This window comes from Leptonychotes weddellii, chromosome X (assembly GCF_054177405.1).
Source record: "Leptonychotes weddellii isolate Sample4059 chromosome X, ASM5417740v2, whole genome shotgun sequence".
Taxonomy (NCBI): Eukaryota; Metazoa; Chordata; class Mammalia; order Carnivora; family Phocidae; genus Leptonychotes; species Leptonychotes weddellii.
In genome coordinates, this window is record NC_138385.1 from 58678118 (window position 1) to 58698623 (window position 20506).

General features: G+C 42.9%; 2 protein-coding genes across 6 annotated transcripts in view; one reads left to right on the forward strand and one right to left on the reverse strand.

Annotated features, from left to right (window-relative positions):
• KIF4A (kinesin family member 4A) overlaps window positions 1-12769 on the reverse strand; it is a 115387-nt gene extending 102618 nt beyond the window's left edge. The window contains exons 1-8 of one of the 3 annotated variants that reach the window (XM_081808716.1): window positions 12643-12698; window positions 12411-12538; window positions 12168-12308; window positions 11947-12061; window positions 8828-9018; window positions 7363-7455; window positions 4239-4405; window positions 3905-3999 (exon numbers count right to left, since the gene is read on the reverse strand). In XM_081808716.1, coding sequence (XP_081664842.1) covers window positions 3905-3999; window positions 4239-4405; window positions 7363-7455; window positions 8828-9018; window positions 11947-12061; window positions 12168-12287 — 781 coding nt within the window. In that variant the 5' untranslated portion in view covers window positions 12288-12308; window positions 12411-12538; window positions 12643-12698. The other 2 variants (XM_081808714.1, XM_081808715.1) reach the window with 2 other exon arrangements.
• Window positions 12770-13438: 669 nt separating this feature from the next.
• Window positions 13439-20506, forward strand: part of PDZD11 (PDZ domain containing 11) — a 28398-nt gene continuing 21330 nt past the window's right edge. For 2 of the 3 annotated variants that reach the window (XM_081808724.1, XM_081808723.1), the window contains exons 1-5: window positions 13439-13538; window positions 13989-14072; window positions 14562-14618; window positions 14980-15078; window positions 15311-15371. In XM_081808724.1, the coding sequence (XP_081664850.1) occupies window positions 13452-13538; window positions 13989-14072; window positions 14562-14618; window positions 14980-15078; window positions 15311-15371 (388 nt within the window). In that variant the 5' untranslated portion in view covers window positions 13439-13451. Of the gene's footprint in view, window positions 13539-13988; window positions 14073-14561; window positions 14619-14979; window positions 15079-15310; window positions 15372-15536; window positions 16176-20506 lie in introns of those variants that run through there. The other variant, XM_031019581.2, reaches the window with a different exon arrangement.

Sequence of the window (20506 nt, forward strand, 5' to 3'; positions counted from 1 at the left end):
TTCAACACAACCCCTATGAAAATCCCAGCTGGCTTCTTTGCAGAAAATGACAAGCTGATCCTAACATTCATACGGAAATGCAAGGGACCCAGAATAGCCAAAACAATCTTGAAAAAGAACCATGTTGGAGCACTCACACTTCCTGATTTCAAAACTTACTACAAAGCTATGGCAATCAAGACAGTGTGGTACCAGCATAAGGACAGACATACAGATCAATGGAATAGAAATGAGAGTTCAATTGCTTCTTGACAAAGATGCTAAGACAATTCAGCGGGAAAGAATAGTCTTTTCTTTCTTTCTTTTTTTTTTTTTTAAGATTTTATTTATTTATTTGAGACAGAGGAATGAGAGAGAGAGAGCACATGAGAGAGGGGAGGGTCAGAGGGAGAAGCAGGCTCCCCACCGAACAGGGAGCCCGATGCGGGACTCGATCCAGGGACTCCAGGATCATGACCTGAGCCGAAGGCAGTTGCCTAACCAACTGAGCCACCCAGGTGCCCAAGAATAGTCTTTTCAACAAACGATGTGGGGATAACTATCTACATGCCAAAGACTGAACTTTGGACTGCCACTTCACACCATATACTAAAATTAACTCAAAATGGATCAAAGACTTAAATGCAGCATCTAAAACCATAAAGCTCTTAGAAGAAAACAGAAGCATAAATCTTTGTGACCTTGGATTAGGCATTTTCCATAGGTATGACACCAAACAGATAAGCAACAAGAGAAAAAAACTAGATGAATGGACTTCATCAAAATTTTTTAAATTGCGTGCTTCAAAGGATACCATCAATAAGTGAAAACACAGGGCGCCTGGGTGGCTCAGATGGTTAAGCGTCTGCCTTCGGCTCAGGTCATGATCCCAGGGTCCTGGGATCGAGTCCCACATCGGGCTCCCTGCTCAGTGGGAAGCCTGCTTCTCCCTCTGCCTCTCTCTCACTCTCTGTCTCTTACAAATAAATAAATAAAATCTTTTAAAAAAATAAAAATAAGTGAAAACACAACCCAAAGAATGGGAGAAAACATCTGCAAAGCATATACCTGATAAGGGGTTAGTATCCAGAATGTATAAAGAACATACATAACTCAACCATAAAAAAGATAAATAACTCAATTAAAAAACGGGCAAAGAATCTGAATGAACATTTTTCTAAAAAGACACACAAATTGCTGATAAGCACACGAAACAATGCTCAACATCATTAGCCACTGGGGAAATGCAAACCAAAACCACAATGAGGTATCACTTTACACCCACTAGGATGGCTCCCATTAAAGACATAATAAAAGTAAGAATATGGGAAAATTAGAATCCTAATTTTAGAATTAGAATTCTAAGGATAACAATCCTGATAATGTTAAAGTGGTGCAGTTGCTGTGAAAAACAATCTGGCAGTTCTTCAAAAAGTTAAACACAGAGTTACCATATGATCCAGCAATTCCACTCCTAGGTATATACCCGAGAGAAATGAAAACAGATGTCTACTTAAAAATTTGTACAGCAATGCTCATAGCAGCATTATTCCTAATAACCCAAAGTGGAAGCAACCCAAATGTCCATCAATGGACAAATATATATTAATAAGTATTGATAATGAATGTGTAATAATAATATATTAATATATTCATGTAGTAGAATATTATTCGGCGATAAAAAGGAATGAAGTACTGATACATGCTACACAACATGGATGAGCCTTGAAAACACTGTTAAAGTGAAAGAAGCCAGTCACAAAAGACCATATATCATATGACTAGACGTGTATGAAATGTCCAGAACAGGCAAATCTGTAGAGACAGAAAAAGCATTAGTCACAGATAGGTGGGGCCGAGGGTGTGGCAGAAGGAGGTTGAGGAAAAATAGGGAATGACTTCTAATGTGTGCAGGTTTTCTTTTTGGGTGACGAAAACATTCTAAAATTTACTGTGGTGATACACAACTTTGTGAATATACTCAAAAATTACCAAATTGTACAGTTTAAAAGGGTAAATTTTATGGTATATTAGTTACATCTTAATTAAAAAAAAAAAAGAAACTTAAAAGTTACCATATGACCCAGCCAGCAATTGCACAATTAGGTGTATACCTAAAGGGAAATTACAACATTTGTCTACACAAAAACTTATACACAGATGCTCACAGAGCAATATTCAAAATAGCGAAATTGGATACAACTGATGAATGGACAAACATTCAAAACGTATATCCACACAATGGAATATGATTCAGCATTCAAAGGGAACGAAGTGTTGCTACACACTACAACACGGATGATCCTTGAAAACCTTATGCTGAGTGAAACACACCAGTCACAAAAGACCACGTATTGTACGATTATACTTATATAAAATACAGGTCATGGTTGCCTAGGGCTAGAGAAGGGGCTAGGAGTGCGGAGTGACTGCTAAATGATATGGAGGGTGAGTTTCTTTTTGAAGGTGATGAACATGATCTAAAATTAGATTGTGGTACTGGTTGCACAACTCTGTGAATATATCCACAGAAGTGTACAGTTTAAATGGGTGTACAGTTTAAACGGGTGAATTTTATGGTATGTGAATTATATCTCAATAAAGCTGTTGAAAAAAACTCAGAACTGTAAACCTAAAAAAAGAGGCACAAGAACCTTTAAAAATAGTATTAAGAAGGCTAAATCTCACAGCGCAAACACAGAACAAAAAGGGCACTTTCAAATACATTCAGAACAAAAAGCTGAATGAGCAAGAACTAGGTCTCTGCCCTGTGCTAGCAGTATAATAATGATATGTGACAGAGGTAAAATTCCTCAATTACTATTTTTGCTCCTGCATTCTCAGTTTCCAAGAGGGAAATGCAGCCCAATATGAGTAAAGAGGTAGTAAGTGAGAACTTGACTCCTTTAACAGGAGTTCAAATATCTTGGAGCAGAAGAATTATAGCCAAGGAAATGGAGAGTACTTTCAAATGAGAATGCTGAAGCTATGTCAGCGATCTTTGAGGGATCACAGAGAAAGATGTTCCAGAAGACTGGGCAGATGTAATTTCAATTTTCAAAAAAAAAAAAAAAGAAGAAGAAGAAGAAGAAATAGAAGTTCATTCCATAAATTACAGACCGGTAAGTTTGATATAAGTCTTCCAGATTATGGGATGGATGATCACAGGGATGGCTTGCAAGAACCTAGAAACGGAAGAATAAGCACTAGAAGCCAGCTTGAAGTCACTAAGAAGAAATCAATTTAGGCTAATCCTTATTTCTTTTTTGTAATGTCATTAAACTGGTAGCTAAGAGAAATATGGCAGACTTCGTATATCTGACCTTTAGCAAGGCCTTTAGCAAAATCTTTTACGAGATCCTTAAGCACAAAATTGAGAAATAGGGGCTGGTTGTTAACTTTTGTTAGATTAATAATCACTTGAAAGATCATTCCCAAAGCATGCAGATTACCAGGCCACTATCATGCTAGACTAAGGTCTCTAATAGCAATCACCATGGGGTTCTTCTAGCCTTAGGAGCTTCATCGTTTATATCCAACAGCTTAAATGAAGATATGGAAACCATGCTGATGAGGTTTATAAGTGACAATATCTGAGGATAGTGAATACTTGAGATGACAGAATCAGGAGACCGATTTTAATCATAAGTAGTTGGGGATAAAACCAAACCAAACCAAACCAAACAAAAATAAAACTTGCCTGGACCAGATGAAATCAAACCAAGGGCCAGATCCAAATCTCATACCTAAATTAGAAAATGAGTGCAAGGGAAAGAAACAGGTTTTCACTATTTCTGATATCAGCCTTGAACTTGAATTGTAGGTACTGTTAGAATATGACCTCAAATATTTCTGTCAAGACACCAACGACACAATAAGAGTACTAGAAGTTTTCATCTACAAGTGTGGCCTTAAGCTCTCTCACCCTCTTTCAGACGGTCCCCTTCAGCCTTGGTTTTCTTCTGTCTTTCTGATCCAGCAAGGTCTACAAGATGCAGCTTGGAGCGAAAGCTGCTATTCCTGTGATGACAAGAAGACACAAATGAGAACGGCACGTGAGCTTGAGGGTGGCTGAGTGTCAAAGCCGACCTGCTGGCTCTGGTTTTCTTTCAAGTCAGTCAAAATGGCTCCACTGGTTACCAGTGCTCAGGGTACTGATGGCCGATGATTCGTCAAACGCACTGAAGAAGCAACTTAATATTCAACTTTGGTAGAACTGTTAACAATCTTGACTCTTTAAACTGTGAACTGCAACTTACTTGTCAGTCTTCCTTCTTTGCTCTATGGAGATTGTAAAGATGGCATGAGATCGGGATGACTGGGAGTTCATAGCTGTGGAGGCCACAGTCCTACAGTTGTTGCCCTGCTCCAAACAGGAAACAGTGTCCAGGGCGACTACAACAGTCTTCTCAGTGAGTCCCACAATCTAATTCAGAGAAAGAAAAAAAAAAATGCCCTTAGGATTCTGCTTTACATACTTCATCAGAGATAGAAGGACTGGTAGGTTAAAAAATAATGCTTTAAGGGGCACCTGGGTGGCTCAGTCGTTAAGTGTCTGCCTTCTGCTCAGGTCGTGATCCCGGGGTCCTGGGATCGAGCCCCGCATCAGGCTCTCTGCTCGGCGGGAAGCCTGCTTCTCCCTCTCCCACTCCCCCTGCTTGTGTTCCCTCTCTCGCTATATCTCTCTGTGTCAAATAAATAAATTAAAAAAAATTTTTTTAAATAATGCTTTGATGTTCCAATAGAACCTCAATAAATAGAACAGTTGTGGTGATAAGGACTGTTTTAACTAACTCTATGATCACAGCAAACCAAGGTCCCTAATCTCCCCTAGGGACTTCCAAAACAAGGGTACCAGACAACACTAGAGCTAGAAGAGATCTCTAGATTTTAGGATAGAGAAACGGATAGGTGCCCTCTGGGGAGCTCCCAAGTGAAGGTAAGCTTTGGCCCCAAGAACAGCAAGGGCAACACAAATACTTATAGTATTTCTCTTTGCTACTTTCTCCATGTGACCCTGTGCCCCTCCCTATACCTCTGACCGGTTTTAGACTTCATTTTCACTACGGGAAACAGCAGGAAAACAGGGTCCTATGCTTGGTACTGTATCTACCCAAGATAATTTGTACACGTTAAAATCTCTTGGAGCCCCTGGAGATTGAACTAGATGATTATGAAGACCCTGCTAGCCCAAATATGCTAATGTTTTATTACTCCATAGCTCCCAGATCTACATCTGTGGCCCTAATTTCTAGTCCTTCATTTCTAATTGCCTGCCACTTATACTTTGTAAACAGTGAATTATAAACCAAACTCATCTTCCCTCCACCAGCACCGATTCTCTCCACTTCGGTTAATATCTCTATGCGCAAAACCTCAGATTCACCTTCAATTCCTCTCCTCCCATTTCGCCATACCTCATCTGTCACCAACTCCTAGCCATTTCTCTTTTGAATCCATTGCTTCCTTTTCCTTTCCACATCTACCTGCCTCTTCCAGGCCGATCTTGCTTCATGCCTGAAGAAGAAGGCAAAGTTTCTCCAACTGGCCTTCCTCATCCCAGTCTGTCTCCTTTTCAAGCCACTTGTGTTTAGTCTTCCTAAAATCCTGCTTCTGAAAATGTCACCAAATTACTAAGTTCTGTGCTAGATAATGAGGATCCGAGGAGATTTTAAGACACTCTCCTAACGTCCAGCAGCTAACACAGTTGGAGAGAGATACGCATAAGATAAAAACTTGGTAAAAGTGGCCATGGCAGTCTCGCTTATATACTGTCCACAGGGATGGAACACATGAAGCTTTAGCCTGGCTTCATAACCTGGTCCTAACACATCTATTACTTCTCAACCCAGAGCCTCGAATCCAGACAGACTGGTCTAGTCTTACTAACCCAAGGAGTATATTTTCTGCTTAAGCTACTCCTTACACAAGAATACCCTTACTTCTTTTCTCTCTACTTATATTCCATCTATCTCACCTGAAGAGTGTTCACAAACTTGTCCTTACCCACCCCGATTTAAATCAAAAACACATACTTTTTTGTATTGAAAATTGTACCTCAAATAATGCTTGGGATTTAATTCCTGCCTTGGCATGGGGCATATAAAGATCTTGGAACTGGGTCAAGACCTGGCTCAGTACCAACATTCTTTCTGGTGATAGCATGCATTTTGCCCAGGTTTCTTATCCCCACTATCCAAACTGTCTTCCTGTATTCCAAGTTTATCAGGCTTTTTTTTTTTTTTTTTAAGATTTTACTTATTTATTTGAGAGAGAGAGGGAGAGCAGGGAGGGAGAATGAGAGGGAGAAGCAGACTCCTCACTGAGCAGAGAGCCCAACTCGGGGCTCGATCCCAGGACTCTGGGATCATGACCTGAGCCGAAGGCAGATGCTTAACCGACTGAGCCACCGAGGCACCCCATCAGGCTTTCAAAATAGGTCTGATCCTTCAAGCCTTTATTTTAATACCTGGCTAATGACTTAATAACCCAGAAGGAAAAAAAAATCAGAAGCACGCCTGCTCTTCAAGCACCTGTACCCTAAACCTTCATCTTTCCATGCAGTGAAGAGAGGAAGGGGAAGAAGATGGGTAAGGCACTATTTTACCAAGTTTTCCCATTTATATAACCTACTCTCATCTACTTCCAGCCCTGGATTCTCTCCCTGAATACTCAAGCTGGAGCTAGACCCAAGCTCTGCCTGTTTTCAATACCGGCTTCTGGATTTGGTCTACTCCCATATATAAAACTCCCAACCTAGCCTCAAATTTTCTGTTTAGCTATAGCTCCTCATCCTGCATCTAAACCATACGACAGAAGCCTCTCATATAAGTGATCTCTTCTTCCTGTGGTACTTATGAATTTTAAATTTTTTATATTATTTAATTTTTTCCTATTTAAATATCATCCCAAAGCCTAGCATAATGTCTGTTATAGTGCTGGCCCAACAGAATTTTCTGTGACCATGGTCTATATCTGTACTGTCCTATAGTAGCCAGAGACACATGTAGCTATTGGGATATGTGGCTAGTGTGACGAAGGGACTGAATTTTAAATTTCATTATATCTTAGTTCCCTTAAGTTTAGCCATTTGTGGCTAGTGGCTACTGTACTGAATAGCCCAGGCTTAGAACTCTATAAATAATTAATAAATATTTAGTTGATATTAGCATTCCTTCCACAGGGAACAGGAAGATGATAAAACTTCCTTCCCCACAAGAGCTCCCATCTAGGAATTCTAGATTAACAAGGGAAATTAGGATCACACGAAATCTGAAAGACTGAGATGTCAGTAGCCATTTAAAACCACAGTGGCAAATAAAAGGGATGTGAACTTTAGCAGTGGCCAACATTTTTCAGTAACAACAAATGAGACAAACACACCTTTATGCCTTCTTTAGGATCCTCTCGTATATTTATTTGAGAGGCTTTCTCACGAGATGGGCATAGAAGATCCAAGATTTCTTCGTTGTAAATCTGGTATTGTTAAAAATGAAGTGGTAAAAACAAGATGTTAACAGTGGTAATCTTGGGGTGGTGGGATCATAGGTGATTTTTAAAATTCTTTGTGACTTTCTGTATTAAAAAATAATTTACAACATATTATTTTTATAATTAAGAAAAGGCCTTTAATCTCACATGTAACCATTTGATACAAGAATGAATTCACATATTCATTGTAACAAAATTGAGACTGCTCTCTTAGGACAGTTTCTTGGGAATAGCAGACACAATGAAAAGTTACCTGAGTGCCCAAATTCAGTTCTTTGATGGTACCATAACAGCATCATCTTCCCTGATTTTGCTACAATGTTTAAGTAACGGGTCCTCAGTGGAGGGTGGAAATGGGAAGCACATGGGAGAAGTGGCAACCAATATTTCAACCACCAGAACTTTAAGTATTTAGAACAGTGTTTAGCACATAGCAAGCACCATATTTGTTTGCTATTATTGCTGTTGCTGCAATTTAACCTACCAGGTTCTTAAGTAATTTTTACATTTGATTACCTGACCGTAACTGGGTTAATCAAGAGATTCAAGAAGGCTAAATCCTAATGATGTTTAACTCCCTGCCTTCCAACTCTATACCTCCAATACCTATTAATGTATTAAGATTCAACTCCAGGAAGGAGTATTCACATACAATATATAATTTCATGCTTACATTATATAAGTTTAATCATTGCTCGTTAAAGATATCACTGCTATGGAACCAACTAGCTAGTTTCCCAAAACCCATAAATTTCCTGAACATGTGTTTGAGGTCACGAGGTTAGATATAACTGGTCAATCCAGTTGTACAGTGACATTCACTAGAATGAAAACCACACAAGGGTAGGGATTTTTATGTTTTGTTCACGGATATATTCCAAGTACCTAGAGCAGGCCCTGTAACACAGTAGGTATTCAATAACATCTGTTGAATAAACACATTCTATTATCACACAGCTCAATACTTCACCCATTTTTTATAACATTCTTCCTGAAGTAGAAGCATTATCACTCAGGCCTCAAAACAGTAAAGGAAAATCAAATATTTTTCTGCAGACGCTACAGGGAATCAGCAGCAGAGGCCAAATTGGAATTAAAGAACTCCTATCATCTTTTTATGCAGCAATGCCAACTCCTCCAACAATCAGATTAAACAGACTATTCTGACAAGAAAAGAACTGGGCCGGAGCCAGCTCCAACTGAGCCAGTAAATTTTCTCTATCAATTTATTAAAATGTAATTTACTAAAAATGCAATTTACTAATTTGAGTCATGCCAGGAAAAAACTCAATTTGGATTTATTTTTTCTATCCAAAGATACATTTGAATTCAGTATAATTAAAGATAAATCATTTACCTCTAAGTATGACACTTTCAGAGTAAATTCGATGTCACTCTTTTTATCAATTTCTTTGAAGAGCAATTGTATTACCCTAGGAATGACCCCAACTGTTGGTTCATTCTCTTGCTCTGCGGTGTATGCACCTCCCATTGAATAGGTTTTTCCAGAGCCAGTCTGCCCATAGGCCAGGACGGTTGCATTGTATCCTGGCAAAATAGAAATCACATGCATAGTGGTACTCAAATATTTTCATCCAATCAATATACACCATTTCCTTCAGCAATTACTTGCAACAAAATTGAGACTGCTCTCTTAAGACAGGGGTCTCTTAGGAATAGCAGACACAGAGAAAACTTATATGCATGCCAGGATTTTGCATTTCTCCAAACCAGCAAAGAAGAAAAATACCAGCCCCAGAATGTGTGCCCCTCTTCATTGCCCTTAAAAGCTAGGAAGTAAAACACTTAAAGATAAGACTGAGATAATGAAGGTGGCCGACTCACTGCCAAAAAGCCATTCAGAGCTTTATAATTCTACTTTTAGCAATTCTAAATTATGGGAATTAAATGAAAGTCTTAGAAGTTGCATAAATAGAAGGGATTCCAACATATATGTTTTTGATGACCAGTCTTCATCTGAAAAGGCAACAAAGTTGATTTTTACGATCAGTGAAAGCATCCACTCCTTATCTAAACTCTCAGACTGCATCTGGACCATATTATCAGGCTCCTTGGCACTTTTTTTTTTTAAAAGAACTTGTTTGTCTAAATGAAGACCTTCCTTGATATTCTGAAAGATCATAAGATGTTACATCAAGATTTTCACTGTAATAAATAGCTAGTATCACCTGGCATGACCATGAGGCAAAAGAATAATATTCCATAATCTTCTACAATACCACAGATATGTGTACATAGTAATAACTGGGGAAACCAAGTTTCAGTACTTTCCCCAAAATATTCAGGGCTCTCTGGTATTGGGAATTCAGAGTACAAGAGGATGATGTTGAAAATATTGGCTGTGTCTTTGCAACTGAGAGCAATGTTAACCAAACATATATATTGGAATCACTATCTACTTCATATTCCTCTAAAGACTATAATTTAATTCTCAGATTCCCAAGTTAAGATAAAAGTATAGAACTATAGTGCTCTTACTGAGCTGTGAAGCAACATTCTGAGGAAGATGACCAGATAATGAAGGGTCTGGAAACCATACTGTTTCCAGAATAGCTGAAGGAGACAGGGATGGTTAATTAGAAGAGACTTAGGCAGAATCACATAATTGTCTTCCAAATGTGTAAATAGGGAAAAGATTAACTTTATAGTGGAGAAGCCTGGCAGATAACACTGTAATCGAATAATCAAAATGAACACCAGCAGTAATGAAACAAATCATCATGTGCTGGCGATAGGATTCAATGGGAAGAATACAGCATCATTTCTGTGATATTCCTGGTACAGATATACAACCTGAATCCAGTCATTAAGTAAACATCAGACAAACCAAAATTGATAAACAGTTTACAAAACAACTGGTCTTTAAGAGTCAGGATCACAAAAAAAAAAAAAAGACTGAAAAAACTTTAGAATGAAAGAGACTATAAAGAGACAGCAAAACTAAATATAACAAGTGCTTTTGAACCAGGTTCTTTTACTCTAAAGGATGTTATTGGGACAACTGGTGAAACCTGAACAAAGTCTGAGGACTAGATGGTAGTAATGTAGCAATGCTAATTTCATGATTTTGATGCTTATATGCTTATACTGTAGTTATGTAGGAGGAAGTCCTTGAGTGTGGCAAATATACACTCAAGTATTCAGGAGGCATCAGGTCAACAATCCATCTCAAATGATTCAGGAAAAAAGTTTTTTATGCTGTTCTTGCAACATTTCTCTAAGTTTGACATTATTGCTTTAATATTTTAAAAGTTTGAAACAAAGTGTTCAGTGTGTCCTGAGCCATAACATCATTTTAAAAAGTGGGAAAAATATGTGAATTTGCCTAGAGGGATGAACTAACATCACTGGGTAGAAATTATAGGGAAGCAAATTTCATCTCTATATAATCTAGTGCATTTGGAGTTGTCCAAAATTCAATCAATGGGACCACCTTGTGAGTCAGTGAGTTCCCTATCAAAGGAAAAAAAATTTAAATAGACGCTGGAAGTTCACTTAGAGATATTGCTGGAAAGCATTTTTCTTTCGATGCAAAGTAAGACTACATAATGTACAAATGTGTCTTTTATCTTTAAGGGACTGGTGTGCCGTGGTTCAACTTCTTTTACATAGACCTCTGCTTTGAATCCTGAATAACCTCTGTACTGGAATAACAATAATTAAACATCTCTGAGGCACTGCTCCCTTCTTTAGAACCCTACTATACTGCTATGGTCTTCAACAACACTAAAGTCTTAGCTTCTTCAATAAAGATTATTAACTGGTCAGAGTACTCAGGGGTTTTAGGAAATATTCTTCTTCACCTAAAAGAATTCTATTCATCATCCAAGATCTCACTCAAAGGTTCCCCATGCTGTGAAATTCACCCCTAATCCCCCAAGCAGAGTTAGTGCCATCCTTTTGGTTTTCATAACACTTGGAAAGCAGTGCTACTTCTATAGCAGGACTTACTCTTTTGTGTATTTTTAACTTTTAAAATATTTTTTCTTAAAGATAAGTGCAAAAAGGTTAAAATTTTTTATGTACTTAAAATTATGTATGTAGTCATCTACTACCACTCCCACTCCTAGACTTTGAACTCCTCCAGGGCATGGAAGCTATGTAACTTTTCTCTGAATCCTCAACAGGCTTCAGAGTACCTGGGCCTTAAGTAGGTTGGCAAACTGATCATCTTCAGCACCCATGAAAGAGCTTAGAACTGAATGAAGTTCCAGGACAAACCAACAAAAATATATATACAAGTCAAAGATGGGCTGAACCACAGAAAGCAAATACAGTATAAAACTAGCATCAAGGGTACAGATTTTCGCAAATGATACTGAGTTAGTTCCCAGGCTCTGGGTTCTTTGAAGGCAGGATTCATGTTTCATCTATTCCCCTATTTGCAGCACCCATGTACAATGGCTGACACAAAACATATGCTCGAGAACCGGTGGAAGAATTAAATAGCCTTACCTTTAAATATGCCTTTTATGAGCGGTGCTACTGCTGTATTGAAGACCTCTTCCTGTTCCGTAGAGGGGTCAAACACAAAATCGTAGGTAAAGGATTTGTCAGTACCAAGCACCACCTAGAGAAGGCAAGGGACAAGGAGTAAGAAAACTTGAAAGGCGAGACCACGCCCCTGCCATTTGGCCCCAGCTGTTCAGAGGCAGGCCCAGGACTCTCGTACGCACCTGAGGCTCCCCGGGTACGAAGGAAAGGCACATCTGGCAGCCCTCACTAATCTCTTTGGGGACCAGAGGGCGACATCGCAGTGCCACTCTTACAGGAATTCCCTTCACCTCTTCCTTCATGATCCTATCGCAGCACCGTCTCTGCGGGGGGGAAAAAAGAAAAGATACTTGCTGATGAATCTTGGTAGGTTGGGAGGGGTGGGAGTTCCGGCCCGCCCTGGAGGGTGGGATGGGTTACGGAACTCAGCGGTAGCGGTGGCAGCCTCCCCGTCCCAGCGGGATCGCTGCCTCCGGAGAGTCACTGTCCCTCAGACTTGGCCACGACCGGACAGCCCGTCAAGCCCTACGCTCTGAAGAGAGCGAAGTGGAGTCTGAAATGAAAAGGAAACCCCCAGCGGAGATGACGACAAAGAACCAAAACCCCAGCGTCCCGGGAAAGGCAGATCCTGAGCTAAGGTGTGCTCCCTTAACTCACCGAACTAAACGTCCCTTCCCCGGTCTCCCGCCGCCCTGTCCCAACCGGAGCTTTAACCGCCAAGTTTCAAATCGGTCCCTGAGGCGCCAGCCAATCGGAGCGCAGACAGATTGCTGGCAGAGCACGCACGTCGGCGCGCGCAGGAATACGCGTTAGGAAGGGGAGGACCTGTGCGCCGCACCCTGAGCCCGCCCTTTCCGACCCACCCGAGCATCCGCTTCCGGTTTCCAGACTGTATTGGCGGTGAGCGGAGCCTGAGGTTCCTGCGGCCTGCGGGTGGGTGAGGCGGTATGGCGCGGACCGCGGCTTGTGCGCCGGACTCCAGCAGAATGCGGGGCGGGGACCTGGAAGGTGGCTGGCGGTGAAGGAGGGGTCGTTCTGGGGACCCCCACCATTACTGATCTCATCTAGGGAATGTGGGGCGGTGCCTTGCCCCGAGTCCCTATGGATAGTTGGAGGCAGCCCTCTCTTGGACTTCGGAAATTAGACGCTCCTGATTTCCTCTTCCCTGGAATGAAGACGGTAACATCTATTTTGCAGGATTGTTGTGAGAAAGGAGATTGTCTCTATGGAGTAACTAACAGGTTGCTTGGCATCCAGGTGTTCAGCAAAGTTACTTGTTTTCTTCCATCTTTTTTCTTCTTTCTCTCTCTCAGCCTCTATCACCAGGAAGTGGACTGAGCCGATAGACCGACAGCCTCAGGATGGAGTGGGATTGTTTTTTGAAACTTGCTGGACTGCTGACCCTTTTGAACCGTTTTTTATCAGCTTCGATTCACCCTTCCTTCCATTCCAGGGCCTTGCTGGAGATGGACAGCCGGATTCCTTATGATGACTACCCCGTGGTCTTCCTGCCTGCCTATGAGAATCCCCCAGCATGGATCCCACCTCATGAGGTGGGAATGCTTAAGTAGGGGATTTATCCTTGTGGGCATGAGATGGTATATGAAAGGTAGGATGATGGCAGGGTTAGAAAGCTCAATGGAGGATGAATTCTAGCCTTTGTTATAGCCAGGGGACCCAGAAGTTGGATTCTGAACAACTGGGCCCTTTGGGAACTTCTAATGGAATCCGCCTGCCAGAGTCCATTCACACCATAGAATTCTGGAAATTCAGAGCCCTAGTTTCTATTCTTTCAAGGTAAAGAGGTGGGGAGCTACTGGGCTGCTAACATTTCCCCATGCTATCCATCTACCCATTTGGACAGCGTTATCTGTTCTACTTAACAACGAAGCCCATGACCACACCTTTTCCTGACTTTAAGGTGATGCATTTGTAGTCCAGATGAAGGTGGGTATAAAATCTAAGGCTGGTAGTAAGATTTCTGGGGTTGCTGTGTCTTGCAGAGGGTATATCACCCAGACTACAACAATGAGTTGACCCAGTTTCTGCCCCGAATTGTCACACTGAAGAAACCCCCTGGAGCTCAGGTGAGCTTATGGAACAATTGTGTTTTTGTGTTTTTTTTTTTAGATTTTATTTATTTATTTGAGAGAGAGAGAAAGAGAGAGCATGCGCACACACAAGTAGGAGGGGCAGAGGGAGAGGAAGAAGCTGATTCCCCAGTGAGCAAGGAGCCCAATGCGGGGCTCCATCCCAGGATCCTGAGATCATGACCTGAGCCGAAGGCAGATGCTTAACCGACTGAGCCACCCAGGAGCTCCAGAACAATTGCGTCTTATTCCAGGCTAGCTTTGTCTGTACCAGGTCCAGAAGTTGACAGTGGTTGGGGGGATGGATGGGAAAGCAAGTAGGGAGGTAAGGAAACTTTACTGGGCAGAAAATCTGAGATACCACTTCCACAACTTCTGACTTCTCTCTGAGGAACACATAAGCCAAGCTATCATACAGTGATGCTATTAGATGTTCTTGTGTGCGTGATCTATATTGAACCCCCCTTCTGTGCTCTTATCTTACAGTTGGGATTTAATATCCGAGGAGGAAAGGCCTCCCAGCTAGGCATCTTTATCTCCAAGGTATGTGTGCCTGGTAGGCAATATGGATTGCTAGTTCCCTTTGTTAAATTACCAGATTGCAGAACCCTGGTGTCCAAAGGTCTGGGAGAAGAATGATACAATAGACCTACAGAAGGGGCATCATGGGGACACCCTTTCCCATTTAAAACTTCTCACCCGGCAAACCATCTGTTTCCCTACACTGTCTCTCTCTCTCTCTCTCTCTCTCTCTCTCTCTCTCTCTCTCTCTCTCACACACACACACACACACACACACACACACACACACACACACGCTAGCACCTTACATTTGAATAGCACTTAATTTCACTTACAGCCTTTGAAATTCTCTCGCCTCAATCTATTTTCTCCTTACCAATAGGTGATTCCCGACTCGGATGCACATCGGGCAGGACTTCAGGAAGGGGACCAAGTCCTAGCTGTGAATGATGTGGATTTCCAAGACATTGAGCACAGTAAGGTGAGCACAGCATCTGGGCTGTGGTGAAGCGAGAAGCCATCCCGGGTAGGAAAGGTTGGACAGGATTAGCCTGGTCTGTAACTTGGTAAGAAGGAGTTTCTGCTCAGGAGGTCCATCAGGAGGAGGAAGCTAATAGTAACCCCGAAGGTTAGAGTAGCAAACTGTTCTTCTCCTGTTATGATACTGTCCTGGCTTGTATCTTCATTTGTACAAGCTGCTGTGTTCCTTCCAGGCTGTTGAGATCCTGAAGACAGCCCGCGAAATCAGCATGCGTGTCCGCTTCTTTCCCTACAGTAAGTGCCACTCTCTTTTTCATTTACCTGGTGGGGCTCTGGGTAGGAACTCTTTAAATACTGATTACTAAAGCCTCCACCCCCCAAGTTGGGGATGGGGAATTGGGAGCGCAGGCCTGAAAGTAACCTGTTCTTGTCTGTCCTTTTCTTTTCTCCTTTCCCCAGATTATCATCGTCAGAAAGAGAGGACTGTACACTAGAGAGTTGCAGTCCATAGCCCTCCACAGGGAATCTTCTAGGACAAGCTGGTTAGGCCTCAGGGAAGCCTCTTGGGAACCTCAACTCTCAGCCCCACCCTGGCAGAGTGGCGTGGGGAAGATGGGGACACTGAGTCCCTGCCACCAAGCCAGCTAGCCAGCTGCATTACCCAGAGCGTACTGTACTCCTTGTTCCCTCGTTCTGTAGGTGAGCTTCATTCATTCCCTGAAACGGGAAGGATGGAGATACCTAGGTATAGCCTGTGGAGAGCCCAGCTAGAAAAGGCAACTGACATTTATTGAATATCACATGCTAGACAACTACACACGTGTCATATCATGTTCATCAGAGTCTAGAAATCAATAGAAAAAAGAATCTTGAGGCAACTGACGTTTATTGAATACCACGTGCTAGCCAGTTAACACACGTGTCATATGTTCATCAGAGTCTAGAAATCAATAGCAAAAAGGATCCTGGGGGCCTTCCATCTCATCCCTTCATTGTACTACCAGTCTCAAATCACTCCGGAGACTCCCTGGGACTGCCCCCCCCCAACTCCCTCCTATCCTCTCTCCCCCAAAATAGTAAAAGGCAATGCTGAGGAAATGTCGGTGTGACTTTTGGATGATACTGACTGGGTTTTAAATGCTATTGAGGCAAAAATAAAAGCTCTTGCAAAGAGAGGTGCCAGTGGAAGTAGGAGCAACCCTCTACCTCCCTCACAACTGTATCTGGCCAGTCCATCAGGGAGGCCCAGGAACCTTAACTTCAGTGTAACTGAGGAATGGTATAGGGTGAGGGGGGATACTAGAAGACACCGTGCCCCTTCGCTCTTGAGCTTTGGGCATTTCTCTGCAGGGAGGTGGTGTTAATATAATTGCCTTCTTCCCCAGAATCTTTGATCTGGAACACAAATGAAGGGAGAGGCTTGGATGCATTCCTTTCAGGGACAGCAGTAAGAAATTGGTTCCCAACTTCCAGCTTGTAGGCTGAGTGGTACTGTTGACTTTCCCCCTTTTCTCCACCCCAGCCCCCAGATGACCTGCCACCGTCTTTGTTACCAGTCTACTGTTAGCCATTCCAGGCCACACCTTATGCCCTTTCCATTGGCATCTCTGAAATACCCATTCAGAATAGAATGGTTTCTAATGAGGTACGGGGTGAAGTGCCCCCATGATGAAAGTCCCCAATTTGCCTTGAAAGAATCCTGGGAAGCTTAAATAATGTATTTCCAAGGCCCTGCCCCTGGAGAGTGATTCTGTTGTTCTGGGGTCTAACCTGGGAATCTTGAGTTTAAAAAAAAAAAAAAAGTCTTCAAATGTGGGAAACAGTTCTAAATAGTATATCGCTATGAGGAAGTTCTGGCTCTCTCTATAAATCCCACCTCAGCTTTACTATGCGCTGTTCTCCCGTAGCTACATCCTTGTGAGTAGAGGCAGAGGTAGTCTGCTTCCTGGGAAATCCTGTTCCCATTCTGTGCTCCTATTTGCTGTGCTGCCCCCCAGTGGCCATATGGAAAAACTGGAGGCTGAGATACTTGCCCCTATTTGCTGTGCTGCCCCCCAGTGGCCATATGGAAAAACTGGAGGCTGAGATACTTGCCCAAAGGCATATTGCCTGAGTCTGCTGAATGTTGAGGTCCAAGACTCTGCCTGCTGTTAACGGGTTTTAAAACAGCTCATCTAAGAAGTGTGGTAAATGTAAAAAGCCCCAGCTAGGTGCCATGGGCCTAAGAGGCCAAAAGCCTCCTACCCTAAATTGGTTCTCACTTTGAGGTACCTAGAATGGGTCTTTGTTGGGACACTAGCATGATGCAATTGCATTGTAAAGGTCCAGGCATAGCATGGAGAAGACAAGCAATAACAGGCTGAGGCAAAAGGACCAGTCATTTATTGAGGGTGTAGATAAGAAAACACGGGGAATGAACTGTTTCCGCCTTTGAGGTATCCCAGCTGCTGTAGGACTGCATCCCCTATAGATGGCTTTTAGCAGTCAGAGAAGGTAAGGTGGGATTCCTGGGCCCTGCAATAACTTTCCACCCCACAGCTGCGAGACGCAGTCAAGAAAGAACGATAGCATTTTCAGGGGTTCTGTTAAAATTTTTTTATTTTAAGTACACTCCACACCCATCGCGGGGCTGGAACTCAACGACCCTGACATTAAGAACCACATGCTCCACTGACTGAGCCAGCCAGGTGGCCCTCGGGGAGTCTCTTTTACTCCTAAGTTCAGGAATCATATGAAACCTTAGTAAGTAGCCAAGTATTTATTTTTAAAGATTTTTTATTTATTTGAGAGTGAGAGAGAACACAAGCAGGGGGGAGGGGCAGGGGGCAAGGGAGAAGCAGACCCCCCCCCCCCATGCTGAGCAGGGAGCCTGATGCAGGGCTCGATCCCAGGACCCCAGGACCATGACCTGAGCCGAAGGCAGACACTTAACCAACTGATCCACCCAGGCACCCCAGTAGCCAAGTATTTAAACCTTAAATCTGAGGGTGAAGGAGATGGATTACTGGGAAGCCCAAATGCAATAAAATCAAATTAGATAGAGACCAAGTTATCAATAGGAACAATGGCTTTTGATGCCTGACTTTGTGGAAGGCTCCAGTTGGATTTCAACCACTGAAGTGTGTGTTAAGTTAAGAGGGATGTAGCTGGGGTTAAATCTCAACTACCAGGGGAGTAGCTTCTAGGAAACAAGAAGAATTCTGATCTTACCTCTTTTGCCTGAAGGCAGACCAGGGAGCTACTGTTGGCTGAGGTTAGTCCCATTTTCCCTTAAATATCAGTCAGGCCTGGCCTTAAACTCAGCAAAGGAAGTCTGCCTTCTCTGCATTACACTCCCTAGCCCAGCAAAGCTGGGAGAAAGGATACTCCTCTTCATTGGAAATGAATTCTGGTTGGAAGGGCAGAAGCCATGTGCTGGAATAGCTGTGAGTGTGTGTGCGCGTGCGCATGCGTGTGTGCACAAAAGGCCAGATTCAGAGACAATTCCAGGCCTTTTTACTGCATGATGGGGAAATGAACCTTGTACCCACCCCAAGATAGGACAAGGCAAAATTATCCAAAAGAGTGAGCAGTGGAGGGTAGCTAGAGAGAATAGTTCAACGGAAGTATCATAAAGAGAAATGAGTATTACATATTCCACATTATAACCGGTTTGGGCACTGGTTTCAAACATCACATTGAGGGCTCTGGATTTTTCCTTCCCTGTTATCTGCAGAGACTTGACAAATGAGAAATGATAGAAGGGACCAGATAGTGGTAAGTGGTAACTCAAAGTGAATAGGGACGGATCCTTCTGAGGTGTAATGATGCCTCCCCAGGACACGAACCGTAGAAGCCTTGAACCCATCACCTTACTGTTCCCTGAAACTGGTAAACTCCTCCCATGTAAACACAGCACAGTAGACCCTCCCCATAGGGATTGAGCTCTAGGTGTGCCAGAAGAAGTTGTAGTTACACCTTACCTTTTGTTGTTCTGATCAGTGTTGTTACCCACTAACACGATGATGATACCACGTCTTTCTGCTCCTACATCTACCCACTTAACGTGCCTCCTTGGAAGCATTGATGTCTACAAGAGAATGTGTTGTGGAGAGTTGAAACATTTAGTAGAGGTTTAGAGAGAATAACGTACCTGTCCTTCCTCTCTGCTAGTCTTACCAACCTCCCTATTGTTTCCCTCAATCCCTTTTTCAAATAAAACATGGCATAACACCCACTTGTGAAGTCCTAGACCAGCCACTACAACAGTTGAATCATGTGTGTAGCTAGAAATTTAGGCTGCAAAAGCACTCTTGGCCAACCGTGTCCCATAGCTGCCGCTGAACCTGCATAAGAAAATGTTTAGAGGGACGCCTAGGTGGCTCGGTTGGTAAAGCCTTCGGCTCAGGTCATGATCCCAGCCAGGGTCCTGGGATCGAGGCCCGCATCGGGCTCCCCGCTCAGCGGAGAAACCTGCTTCTCCCTCTGCCTGTCACTCCCCCTGCTTGTGCTCTCTCTCTCTGACAAACAAAATCTTCTAAAAAAATGTTTAGAAGGGAAAGAAACGTACCTTTTAAAGGCTAGAACTGAAAAGGCAAACCACAAAGTATCAAGGAAACCGTGTCTCTGCAAAGTGGCTGCTATGGCCACAAAGCAAGCGGCCTACCATCCTAGGACAGATCCAATCTCAATGTACTGTTTTGATTAAGAAAGACCCTGTAGAGCAGCCAACTTAAGGATTCAAAGCCTTTTGGACTTCGTGTTACAGGTGGAGATTAGACGAAGGCAGAGAAACGAGAAACAAAGCAGGGTTTGGCCATTTGGGGAGGCTCCATATTTTTCTTCCCCTGCTTTATCCACAGGTAATCCAAGATGGTGCTGCCTTACCATTAATGACTAGGCCTCAGGGGCTGAGGTATAGGGTTAGTGATATGAGAGTAAACACTCAGTATTTGGTCCTCCCAAGCGTATGATCTTAGGAAGTCGATTTCCACGATCGCCTGCAACCCAGAGTCAGATACTCTGCACCCCTCCTCTACTTCCAATACCAAGCAGTCTTAGACCCAGAAGTGGGGAATGGCCCTTGAGCAGGTTGTCCTGGCTCAACTTCTCAACGCTTACAATAGATCACCTTGATAAGAATCCCTAGGGGAGTTGGCAGAGGAGGGGGCAAAAATGTACCGTGTGATGCCTTGGTGGTGGGCTCACCTGGCAGGTGCAGTTGAAGGTGTAGTACAGGAAGCCCTTGAGGAGGGGTATCTTCCCCACTGTGAGGTGGGTTAAGTAGGCCCCTCATCACCCTGAGCGAGGAGGAGGAAATTGTTCCCCCCTGCCCCCAAAACTCTCCCCACACTCCATACCAACACGCCTCCCTATCTCCAAAGCCCCACCCAGATACCCCCCTCGCTCTGCTCCCCCAGGCACATGAGTTTGGATTTGTGCAGAGACCA